Source organism: Ctenocephalides felis, unplaced genomic scaffold (assembly GCF_003426905.1).
Source record: "Ctenocephalides felis isolate EL2017-DRISC unplaced genomic scaffold, ASM342690v1 CF-g0.4_SCAFFOLD_00845, whole genome shotgun sequence".
NCBI lineage: Eukaryota > Metazoa > Arthropoda > Insecta > Siphonaptera > Pulicidae > Ctenocephalides > Ctenocephalides felis.
Genome location: NW_020536999.1, coordinates 6,246,103 through 6,259,578, shown reverse-complemented (window position 1 = coordinate 6,259,578; position 13,476 = coordinate 6,246,103). Strand labels below are relative to the sequence as shown.

Genomic DNA, 13,476 nt, shown 5'->3' with positions numbered 1-13,476 from the left:
TATATATATATACAGCTCGCCCAAAAAACGTTGTTAAAAAGCCATAAAAAATTATAATATGTTTGTCGTTGCAAGTCTCAGCATAATCTGAAACTGAAAAATATGAACATTCACTTTTCAATTGTGTTGCGATTTCAAATTTGCCGCCGAAAAACTCACAGCTGATTTGTTTTTAACTTCAACTTGATCTGTTGTTTATAAAACAAAATGAAGGAGAAACGTCAAAGTGGTTAATGGAATTATTAAAGTTAAATTCGAAGATAAATTTAGTTAAAAGGTCAGTGCTAGTGTTAAATCATATTAAACAATAAACGAATTAGTAAATATTGTAACACATATATTATTATTATACACTTAGACTTCTCAATTTTTAAGAACTCATCACCAGTTTGTTTATTATAACCAAACTAACCTCAAAAATGTCTGAAGAAACAAATTCAAACACAACAATAAAATCGAACCGTTCGATGATTATCCTCAAGTGAAACAGGAATTTGGTGATTGTGAAAATACATCAGATTTGTATATGGATGATGATATATGTCTGCAGCAATTTCTTAAATCCGAGGTTACAGTTGACGAGGAAAATAAAACAAGAGACGATTTATGACCAAGAAGACGTGACTAACACAAACAAACAGTTTTAGATGAAAGTTCTAATATAAGGGTTGAAGAGGTCAGTAATTCAAGTAATTTAGTGGATAGCACAAACAAATCATTTGAAGAAGTTTCAGCAAAAACTAAAACAACTAATAACTTGAAACCGTATAAAAGTGAATCATGCAATAAAACATTCAAAACAAAAAATATCTTAAAACAACATGAAAGGATCCATTCTGCAGAACGCTCTTATAAGTGCAAACTATGCAATAAAAGATTTTCACAGTCAAGTAATTTAAGACAGCATTTATCAGTTCATACTGGAGAACATCCTTATGTGTGCGAAATATGCAATAAAACATTCACAACAAAAAATAGCTTAAAACAACATGAAATGATCCACACTGGAGAACGGCCTCATGAGTGCAAAATATGCAATAAAAGATTTGCACTGATAAGTAATTTAAGAAAGCATTCATCAGTGCATAGTGAAGAACGTGCTTATGATTGTGAAATATGCAATAAAAAATTCAAAACAAAACAAAATTTAACTCAACATGAAATAGTACATACTGGAGAACGCTGTCATGAGTGTAATATATGCAATAAAAGATTTTCACAGTCAAGTCATTTAAGAAGGCATTTATCAGTGCATACCGGAGAACGTCCTTATATTTGTGAAATATGTAATGAAAAATTCAGATTGAAAGAATACTTAAACCAGCATAAACTGGTCCATACTGGAGTACGCCCTCATGAGTGTGTAATATGCAAAAAAACATTTTTAGTGTTAAGTCATTTAAAAAGACATATATTAATGCATAATGAAGAACGTGCTTATGATTGTGAAATGTGCAATAAAAAATTCAAAACAAAACAAGCATTAACTGAACATAAAATAATACATACTGGAGAACGGCCTCATGAGTGCAAAATATGCAATAAAAGATTTACACAGTCAAGTAGTTTAAAAGGGCATTTATCAGTGCATAGTGAAGAACGACCTTATGAATGTGAGACATGCAATAAAACATTCAAAACTAAATCTATATTAAGGCACCATAAAATTGTACATACTGGAGAACAGCCTTATGAGTGCAAAATATGCAATAAAAGATTTTCACAGGCAGGTAATTTAAGAAAGCATTTATCACTGCATATTGAAGAACGACCTTATGAATGCAAGACATGCAATAAGACATTCAAAACTAAACATTTATTAATGCGACATGAAATAGGACATAGTAGGAAACAAACTCTAAAAAAACAGTCTTTATAATTACAGAACTTATATGAATACAGAATATTAATTGGTGCATTATATTATTCTGTTTGTTACTCATAGTTAGTGTATTGTATGTAATTGTTTAATAATATAAATACATAGTACAAATGCTGGTTAAGTAGAAGTTCCTTATTCGCGTTTTCGCTATTCGCGGCCAAAAAAATTGCGATCCAATTCCTATATTCGCGGCTTTTTATATCAAACCCAAAATTCTATGTAAATGCCGTCATTTTTGAACAAATGAAGAATACTTTGAACGGAGATGTGCGGATTAGTTTTTAGCAAAGGCAGGTCTAGCCTTTAGTCTATATATATATGAGAATCAGTCTTCAAGGCAATACATCAATTAAAAACTTGTATGAACTTATAACATTTTTATTGTTCTAATCTAATCTAATCTAAATCTAATGTTGAATTTTTCCTTTATTATAGATATGTCGATGATAAAATTACTTGCATTCCTGAAAATAACTTTGATTCTTTGTTAAAATATTTTAACTCTTTTAACACTATTCCTACCGCGACCGGTCAAATGACCGGTCATGCAAAATCTATATTTTTCAGTATTGATTGAAGAGTTAATGCTAGTTTAAGAGTTTATAAATACAAATACAAAATATTTCTTTTGTTTTAGAATGCGAAATCAGCATTTTATTCTATTTTATCCAATTTTTTACGATTTTTTTTCTTAGAGTGTATTTTCTGCACACGCACTTTTACGTTTTTGGCTGATTTTGTTCGCCCTATCATCTTTCTGAAACATTATCTGGAATATTTTCTTTTAGGGAATCTGTTTTGATCTTGTTGATTTTTTTCTGAATTCTTGTTGGAACTATACGGGAAGTTAATTGTAATAGAAAGTCCTTGTACATCGTCTTCCCGTATTTTTCTTTATGTGAAAACAATGGATTTATCATGAATAAATACAAAGTAATGTAAATTTTTGATAAATTCTCTCTAAAATTCATATTTTACCGAATGATTTTTGGCTACTTTATGAATGACATCTACACCAAACACGACGCTAATACCAATTGAATTGACTCCCGTATTAGTGTAATTTTTTCAACATATGTGTATGTAAGTGGAAATTAGAATCTTCTTTCTTAGCTTCCAAAATTGTAAATATTATTTGAGTTAAGTCCTTGATTTTTAGTTCTACCAGTATTTGTAGATGTTATATTGCTTCAATTGTACCTACCATCACAATTTCTTTTTTTACTAAAAGTTTAGCTTTAAGTAGGATGGTAAAAACGTTTAAATTTTTTTGCATCAAACTAGCGATTTTGATAATACGGTTTCATTGCAATGAAACCATGGTTATAAATCTTCAAAGAATTTCTCAGTTTTCTACGTATTAGTCTATTAACTTCCTGCGGGCGTTTCCCTTTATATTTGAATCTTTAAAGCTTAATCTTCTGCAAGCAATGTCATTAGGTTCTTTGATCCGAACCAAAACTATTGTAAAGAATCAGTATTTATATATAGAGACTCACCATCAACTCATTATCACCAATTCATTACCAAATAAATACTGCTAATTAATAATTCATAAAATACTGAAAAGAAAAAAAAATTTCTTTTACTATAATTATCTTTTAATAATTTTCTGTTCCTGCATTTTCTTCAATCGATCCATCGTAGGTTTAAACACTCACATTTTTAAAGTTGGATATATAGTTTTATCAAACAGTAATATTTTTTGCATTGATAATCATAATAATATCATAGAAAGATACATATATAAAATCAAAACAAGGACTAAAATAATATAAAGTTATATTGGAACTTTTAATTTAGGAAACTGTAAACCGATTTTTTAAATATCAGTTTTAGTTTTCAATATAATTTGATGTGTTAATACCAAGCAAATTACAAAGTGTAATTACTACGTTAATCTAACGTAACCAGAATAACATTGCGTGTACGTAACATAGAAGTCACACATATGTTATACACATACACATACTATCGCAGCCATTTTGTTGCTCGGTTACGTAACGGTTTCGTTTTAGTTGCGTTTTCAAATTACAAACTAAACGTGCATGTGTCCTTGATAAAACGTTTTCTTTACTGTATCGATTTAGGCATATGATACTTTTTTTATAAATACCTAATTAGAGCATTCTAAGCTGGAAGCATGTTTAAAATTTGGAAAATGTAGAAGATTTATTTCAAACATCATTTCATATAATATCTTAAGATCTTTGCAAGTTGTCTAAACCATTTTACATATATTTGTGATATTGCTCATCGATTTACTATATACATCATGCAAACTTAAAAATTCTGATCAATATGTAATAATATATCGTCATTCAGTATATATAAATATCTATATGAGTAATTAACATTAAATTAGTTTTAAGATAAGTTATATATTTATTTATAAAATAATTCTAAATCAATGATTTCATATTCAAACATTTTATGTTAAGACATATTTTAATAATGGATTATACTAGACGGTTATCAAAATTTTACACCCCATTTGTGCGATTTGCTGGGCATAATTATATTTACATCGTATATTGAACAGTTACTAGAATTTTATACTACGTTTTCCTGAATATTATTGAACATGTGTTGAATAAATTTACACCTTACCTTTATTGAAAATATATGTTTGTCGATAATAATACGTGGTCTTTTACAACAATTTTGATTGCTATCAATGTAGTTGAACCAACCTTCGGATTCAGAACAAAACCTATCAATTTGTTGTTTGGATTTCTTAGTAAAAAAGACATTGAGCAAAAATGAGAAAACCCACTTTGTATACCGTAGAAGTGCAATATTTATACACCTTGCCTCATATGCGCAGCGTGCATACAGAATAGGAAAAAATGCATATAAATTTGCAGAAGACAGTTTTTACCACTCTAAATTCTTCTGAATTTACATTTTCTCGTAAGTTCGATCATATTCTTAACAACTACTACAAAAAATGCCGTCCGAACATCGTCTTTCGTACTGCCGGTCAAATGACCGGTCGCGGTAGGTAAGGCAGTATACAATTTTTTTTACAAAAATAAAAATCTGAAAATACAGATTTACATTGAAAAATGTATCATACTCACATATTAGAAAAAGTCATGAAGTTTGATGACGATTCAATGACGTTTAATATGAAAAATACTAATAGAAAAATCAAAAACGGTCATTTGACCGGTCCCGGTAGGAATAGTGTTAAACGTAATTGAATGGTCATCAGTCTTCATGACTTTTCCTAATATGTGAGTATGATACATTTTTCAATGTAAATTTGTTTTTTCAATTTTTACTTTTGGAAAAAAAATTTTATACTGTCTTACCGACCGCGACCGGTCATTTGACCGGTAGTACGAAAGACGATGTTCGGACGGCATTTTTTTTGTGGTAATTGTTAAGAAAATGATCGAACTTACAACAACATGTAAATTCAGAAGAATTTAGAGTGGTAAAAGCTGCCTTCTGCAAATTTATATGCATTTTTGAAGTAAAACTTCTTTAGGCGCGACATGGGTGTAAAAACTTCATTAGGCGCGACACGGGTGTAAGTCCGTACAAATGCAACGAAAACGCCAACGTGAAGTTGAACACTACGACGCTAGTAGGCGCAGCTATCGCAATTATTCGATCTAGTCTGCGAGCAAAACAAAAAATACATCAAATGTCAAATCATGTGTCGAAAACAAAACAAAATGTGTCGACTTTCACTTGAGTTTTGTATTTAGCTCGTAGTCTCTAAACATTTTTTGAAGTAAAACTTCTTTAGGCGCGACATGGGTTAGGTTGGATAAAATAATCAGGTTGGATGTCAAACTTGTCGAAAGGCATTAAATTCGGGTGAAATTCCCACTTTGTGTAAGTTTAGCGGGTTTGTATTTCCACCTATACCAAATTATCTACCTAAACTAGATACTGTATCTGAAAGGTTAATTTCACCTATGTTGTGTTTCATGCAAATTAGACGATTTGGAATGTTTGGCCAAATTATAAATGTGCCTGTTGACATTACTAATATGGTTAATTTATTACCTCGTAATATTGATGACGATCATTGCATTAACTAACGTTTACATAAAATAGCAAATGATTCATAGATCAAGCTATATGCAGGGCTTGATAAATAAAACAAATATAAAAGTATGGCTTCAATTTGTTAGGCAAGACGGATATTACAGCTGTTCAAGGAATGAGATTATATCGTCAGCGAAAAAGTAAAAAAATACAAACAGTAAATGAATGTATGTTAATTTTAATTACATGAAGTTCTTCAAACAAAATTGTTACAGGATGAGTTAATTTGCAAAAACAATATTTGTTTTGGCGTTGTTTAACATAATCCACTGTGTGAATGAATATTATAGAATTTATTAATCAGCAATTACTTTAAAACGATCATGTCATATTTCAAGTACGACTTTGATTACATTATTGTTCGTAAATATTATACATATTTTTAATGCAATCATAAATATATAATTTATAATTTATCGTTATATAAATGTGTATAATGATTGACGACACTAATAAATGTGTGCATCACGAGTGTTACCATATTACAAATAAACATTATTCAAAATTGTTATACGATGTATTTATTTTTACTTAAATGCCATTTTGTACAGTAGCAAATAAGTTTTACTTCAATCGCGTGTGATCCTTACGCGCACTGTTTTTTTATTATTTAAGATATCCAAAATTGCATCTTAAACTTCTCCTAATCGATATCGTGAGTGCCGAATTGTATGTATTCATCTTTACTTTCCCATTTGTTGTTATAAAGTGAAATTTGTACGAATTTTAAAAATACTGTGGAAAGATTACTAAAAGATGCAAAGACATTATATATTGAAAAATAAAACTATATTGATAATTTAATATCGGAATCTTATGTAGGCGCCCCCTAAGGCGTGCGCATCGCATTAAAGGTAGGACCGGCCGTGATTAATACTTAATTTCATATTTTAAGTGAATTAATTTGTCATATTTGTTCATATGTGTATAATTCGATCTGCCATACGTATATTGTATTTTATATTATTAGGTTGTCAAATATCTCCCTTCCGCTTTTTTGCTCTTGGTTTATAATACAAAAAGGCGGAAGGGAGATATTTGACAACCTAATATTTTAATTTCTGGCACATCTCAGCCGTTTTTCGGCAATAATAATGTAGACATTTCATTTTTCTTATTTGTAATGATAAATTTATTACACATATTCTAATATTGTCTAGGTTCATGAGTAAATTGAAATTTTTGGCAGGTGATAGTTTTCATTTGTTTTCAATGCAAACAATGACATGTTGATTTTTGCAATTTTTTCCATTTATTTCTACAATATTGCACACACATCCCAGTACTTTATAATCACATATATCCTAAAAAGTTTCCTTAACAAACTTCAGAAAGATTTATCAAAATCCGAATAATCGTGTATAAATATTTATCAAAATCGGAATATATATAATTCGCGGGTTGATTATAATCAAATATTCTCAAAATTTCAATTATTTTTAACGTATGTGCAATATTAATATTTGGGTTTTGAAACATTTTACTTATTTATTGTGCGATTTATTCTATTGAGCAAATCATGCCAAGACAGCTAAGAAAAACTATCTTGTTGTTTTCAATCATAACACTCGTATTTCATGTTGGATTTTTTAAATTTTAATTTAATTTTATCTTTCACAATATCCAAAATTGGGTCGTAAACGTCTCCTTATTGATATCGTAGGAGCCGAATTGTATTCATCCTTGCTTTCTCGTTATATTCAGATTATCAGATTGTTGTTTTAAAGTTAAATTTTTATTTTTTTTTTATTTTAGAAGTATTGTCGAAAAATGAGTAAAAATGCAAAGAAATTACACATTTCTTGAACTATATTGACGAAAAACTAATTATATTTGATATGTATTATTTCTGCTTAGTTAATAATTATTAAGTTTAGAGTATGGACACCACAAGGTATAAAAAAAGCCTTAAGATTTTCGTTCCAAAGTAAATTTTGCTTCCATTTTTCATATTTGTTCCACGCATGTTTTCAACATTCAAAGTTCAACAGATGCGAAACATTTGCAACAAAAGCAAATGTTACAATTCAATTTCTCGGGATAAACATGCCATTTTATAAGCACTGACTCCCCATTTTTCATTATCCCGATTATAATTTGTTCATATTTTTTAATCAGTTCCGTTTCAACTAAATCAGCTCGCAATTTTTCAATAATGCCCAATAATTAATTTAATCTTTCGCATGTTTGCGTTTATGAGATTGAACACTAGATAATTTCTTTTTCGATTCCACGGTAACTTCAAACAAAGAAAAAATTGAATAAGTAGATTAAGCAATAAACAGAGTTGTTATTTACTCATTTGCAGAGTAATTAATAGGTTAATTGTTTCTAATGATATCACATTGCAGTCTCCGTATCTATAGTTCAGTTAGAGTGCTCAATATAATTTATCAAGTATTCTAGATTTTATATAAATAATAAAAAATATAAATAATATAAATTTAATTTCCGAAACGTAATAAGAATGTTATAAGTTTATACAAGTTTTTAATTGATGTATTGCCCTGAAAACTGATTCTAACATATCTCTACATCAAAATTATTAAAATTTCAACACATATATATATCACACATATATAACACACATATATATATATATATATATATATTTGTCCCCTCCTCAAAAACTTTTGTATATTGAGATTATATATTTTCTGTTAAAATTAATAATAATTTAGGATTTCAAATTTTGCCGCCGAAAAACTCGCATTTAAAATGTGCTCAATGTTGTCCAACCTGATCACGGGTTTGTAAAACACATATAGTGGAGAAATATCAAAGTGGTTTATGGAACTGTTAAAGTTAAATTCGAAGATAAATTTAGCTAAAAGGTCAGTGTTAGCATTATATCATATTAAACAACAAACAAAATAGTGAAAATCATAACACATATATTATTATACACTTAGACTTCTCAATTTTAAGAAATCATCACCAGTTTATTTATTATAACCTACAAACTTCAAACATGTCTGTAGAAACAAATTCAAACAAAACAATTAAAACCGAACGGATCGATGATTATCTTCAAGTGAAACAGGAATTTGATGATTGTGAAAATACATCAGATTTCTGTCTGCAGCAATTTCTTAAATCCGAGGTTACAATTGACGAGGAAATCAAACTAGAGACAATTGACGACCAAGATGATTTGACTAGTACAAACAAAACTGTATTAGATGAAAGTTCTTCCCTATGTAAAGAAGAGATCAGTGAATCAAGTATGATAGTAGATAGTACGAACAAATCAATGGAAAAAGTTTCAGGAAAGCGTAAGACAACTAGTAAGTTGAAATATAAATGTGAATCATGCAATAAAACATTCACAGCAAAACAAGGCTTACAACAACATGAAATGATTCACACTGGGGAACGCCCTTATGAGTGCAAAATATGCAATAAAAGATTTTCACAGTCAAGTAATTTAAGACAGCATTTATCAGTGCATACTGAAGAACGACCTTACACATGTGAAATATGTAATAAAACATTCAAAATGAAAAAATTTTTAAAACAACATAAAGCAGTCCATTCTGCAGAACGCTCTTATGAGTGCAAAATATGTAATAAAACATTTTTACAGATAAGTTATTTAAGACAGCATTTATCAGTTCATACTGGAGAATGTCCTTACGTGTGCGAAATATGCAATAAAACATTCGCAGCAAAAAATAGCTTAATCCGACATGAAATGATCCATACTGGAGAACAGCCTCATGAGTGCAAAATATGCAATAAAAGATTTGCACTGATAGGTAATTTAATATCTCATTTATCAGTGCATAGTGAAGAACGACCTTATGAATGTGAAATTTGCAATAAAAAATTCAAAACAAAACAAACATTAACTCAACATGAAATAGTACATACTGGAGAACGCTGTCATGAGTGTAATATATGCGATAAAACATTTTCACAGTTAAGTAGTTTAAAACAGCATTTATCAGTGCATACTGAAGAACGCCCTTATGAATGTGAGACATGCAATAAAACATTCAAAACTAAACATTCATTAAGGCAACATGAAAGAAGACATTCTAGAGAACAAACTGTAAAAAAACAGTCAACAAAACTGATAAATTAGCCTAGAAACTGTCTGGCCTTATAATCCTCATCAATCACTCAACTTATATTGATACACAGGATATTAAATGCACTTTATTTAATATATATTTCAGTTATTCTAACTAGTGCCTTGTATGTAATTGTTTAATAATATCAATACATAGTACAAAATCTATTTATTTTTGTTTTATTCGAAACATTACTATTTTTGTTCTTCAATTCTTCAATATTCTTAGTAAAACTCTTTTAGGCGCGACTAGGGTGTAAATCTGTGCAAATGCAACGGAAGTGCGTTACGGCAAATAAGAGTCGAGTGCCAATGATTCGTCATTCGCTCTCGATGATATCATTTCTATACGGGTCGGTTGTGATTGGTCGTCGTGTCACGTGCGAGGGCGTACGCCACATACGTAATTAGATTTTAAGGTTACGTCCTAGTAGAAATCTCGATTTGATTAAAAAATATGTGGATCGGTAGAATAATTTATCCCGTCTTCAGTAAATAATTTTAATGGAAATAAAAAAAAACAAATGAAAAATCCGTGTCGTGTAAGAAACGTAAGTTTATTGAATTAATTTGTATTATTCGTGGTTTTTTATATATATATATTTTTTTTTAAATTATATATATATATATATATATATATATATACATTATTTTCATATCTCAGTCAGGCAGAGTTGCCTGGTATGAGAGATTATGAAAAACAGTTTTCATATAATATGTATACATTTATCATTTGACTATTTCATTAATATAATATCTATTATAATTAAAATATTTTTATATATAACTCTTCAGTCTTCTTTGTCTTCAATTTCCTTATAGTATTTCTTTATTTTTCTTTTGAATTTATCGTCATCATTGGTCATCTTAATATCATTTGGCAATTCATTATATATTTTACTGCGCTCCATATGATATTTCCTCTCAAGTTATTCCATATAAAATTATAGATATTATTTGTGTTTTAAGAATTAGTATTTTATTTTTTTTGCCGAAAAAGTGGATCCTTTTCAATGCCCCTGTTAATGTTCCTATGTTTCTTTTTATTTTGTTTATATGTTCTGTCCATGTCAGTTTTTCATTTATTATCAGTCCTAAGTGTTTTATGCTTTCCACTTCTTCTATTTCTCTATTATTTACGTTAATATTTAGTTTAGTGTTCTCGGTATTTTTTCTATGTTTGAAATATATGTATTTTGTTTTATCGATGTTAATTGTTAGTTTATTTTCAGTTAGCCACTCAATGTATATTTTCATGTCCGTGTTTATAGTATCTTCGAGTCTTTTTTTTATCCTTATCCTATCGCAGTATCCTCTGCATATAATATGTATCTACCCTTTAATTTTTAAGCGTCTTTAATGTTATTGGTGTATAATAGATGTAATAAAGGTCCTAATACAGAACCTTGTGGGACTCCACAGGTTATCATCCTTTCCATGAGGAAATCTTTAATTATGCTGTAAGACAAATCTTCTACACCCAAATCGAAATCAAAATTAGTTTATTGAGTAATGCCAAAGCTTTTTGTAAATCAATAAAAATGGCAGCTGTTAGTATGCATATTTTCCTCAAGGTGCTGACTGATGGTATTAGACAAATCTATTAGGGCCCTTGTGTATTTGATGAAGGGAGGAAACCATATTGATGTTTATCTATTATTTGAATGAGCAAATTTAGTAATCTTAGTAGTTATTGTATCTTCATTGTAGATGTCGTAGGTTACCGTATAGAAATATATGAATTAACAGAAATATATTTCTATGTTTTATAAAAATGTATTAAAAATTATCATTATCTATACAAAATGTCATGATATGAATATTGTTTTTCTTAAAAACTCATAGCCTCTTTGATTCCCACAAGTGCATACATATTTTTTATGGTTTCTTAATGAAAACACGTATATATTTATTTGTTCCCCCTCAAAAACTTTCGTATGTTCAGATTTTATGTTTTTCTGTTAAAATTAATAATAATTTCGGATTTCAAATTTTGCCGCCGAAAAATTCGCATTTAAAATGTGCTTAATGTTGTCCAACCTGATCACACGTTGATCAAAACAAAATGGAGGAGAAATGTCAAAGTGTTTTATGGAATTAAGGTTGAATGAGAAATTTAACATAATAGTATGAAGGTCAGTGCTAGTATTATATTATATTAAATAGTAAACGAATTAGTAAATTTCGAAACATATTTATTATACACTTAGACTTCTCTACTGTAACCAAACTAGCCTCAAAAATGTCTGAAGAAACAGATTCTAACAAAACAATTAAAACCGAACCGATCGATGATTATCCTCAAGTGAAACAGGAATTTGATAATTATGACAATACATCAGATTTATATATGGATGATGATATATGTCTGCAGCAATTTCTTAAATCTGAGGTTACAATTGACGAGGAAATAAAACAAGAGACGATTGATGACCAAGATGAAAGTTCTTATATATGTAACGAAGAAATCAATACATCAAGTAATTTAGTGGATAGCATCAATAAATCATTTGAAAAAGTTTCAGGCAAAAGGGAAACAACTAAAAACTTGCAATCATATAAATGTAAATCATGCAGTAAAATATTCACAACAAAAAATAGCTTGAAGAGACATGAAGCGATTCACTCTGGGGAACGGCCTCATGAGTGCAAAATATGCAATAAAAGATTTTTACAGTCATATAGATTAAGAGAGCATTTATCAGTGCATACTGAAGAATGCCCGTATATCTGTGAAATATGCAATAAAACATTCACAGCAAAAAATAGCTTAATCCGACATGAAATGATCCACACTGGAGAACGGCCTCATGAGTGCAAAATATGCAATAAAAGATTTGCACTGATAAGTAATTTAAGAAAGCATTCATCGGTGCATACTGAAGAACGTGCTTATGATTGTGAAATATGCAATAAAAAATTCAAAACAAAACATACATTAACTCAACATAAAATAGTACATACTGGAGAACGGCCTTATGAGTGTAATATATGCAATCAAAGATTTTCACAGTCAAGTACTTTAAGAAACCATTTAACAGTGCATTCTGGTGAACGTCCTTACTCATGTGATATATGTAATAAAACGTTCAGAATGAAAAGCTTGTTAAAAAGACATGAAGAGGTTCATTCTGGAGAACGCTCTTATGAGTGCAAAATATGCAATAAAAGATTTGCACTGATAAGTAATTTAAGAAAGCATTCATTAGTGCATACTGGTGAACGGCCTCATGAGTGCAACATATGCAATAAGAGATTTTCAGATTTAGGTAATTTAAGGCAGCATTTATCAGTGCATACTGAAGAAAGACCTTATGAATGTGAGACGTGCAATAAAACATTCAAAACAAAACCTATATTAATGCAACATGAAAGAAGAAAACATACTAGAGAACAAACTGTAATAAAAAAGTCAACAAAACTGTTGAATCAGTCAAGAAACTGCCTGACCTAA

The 13,476-nt window shown here is 29.3% G+C and overlaps 2 protein-coding genes across 2 annotated transcripts; both read left to right on the top strand.

Moving 5' to 3' along the window:
- Positions 1-874: 874 nt before the first annotated feature.
- On the top strand, positions 875-10,034 carry LOC113371175 (zinc finger protein 420-like). The gene is made up of 5 exons (XM_026611820.1): positions 875-1,445; positions 1,530-1,559; positions 3,524-3,577; positions 8,929-9,392; positions 9,534-10,034. Exons 1-5 carry the CDS (start codon positions 995-997, stop codon positions 10,032-10,034), a joined length of 1,500 nt encoding a protein of 499 aa, XP_026467605.1. The 5' UTR covers positions 875-994.
- Positions 10,035-12,095: 2,061 nt separating this feature from the next.
- Positions 12,096-13,476, top strand: LOC113371166 (zinc finger protein 345-like). Its single transcript, XM_026611813.1, has 2 exons — positions 12,096-12,157; positions 12,233-13,476. The coding sequence occupies exon 2, from the start codon at positions 12,265-12,267 to the stop codon at positions 13,474-13,476; it is 1,212 nt and encodes a 403-aa protein (XP_026467598.1). The 5' UTR covers positions 12,096-12,157; positions 12,233-12,264.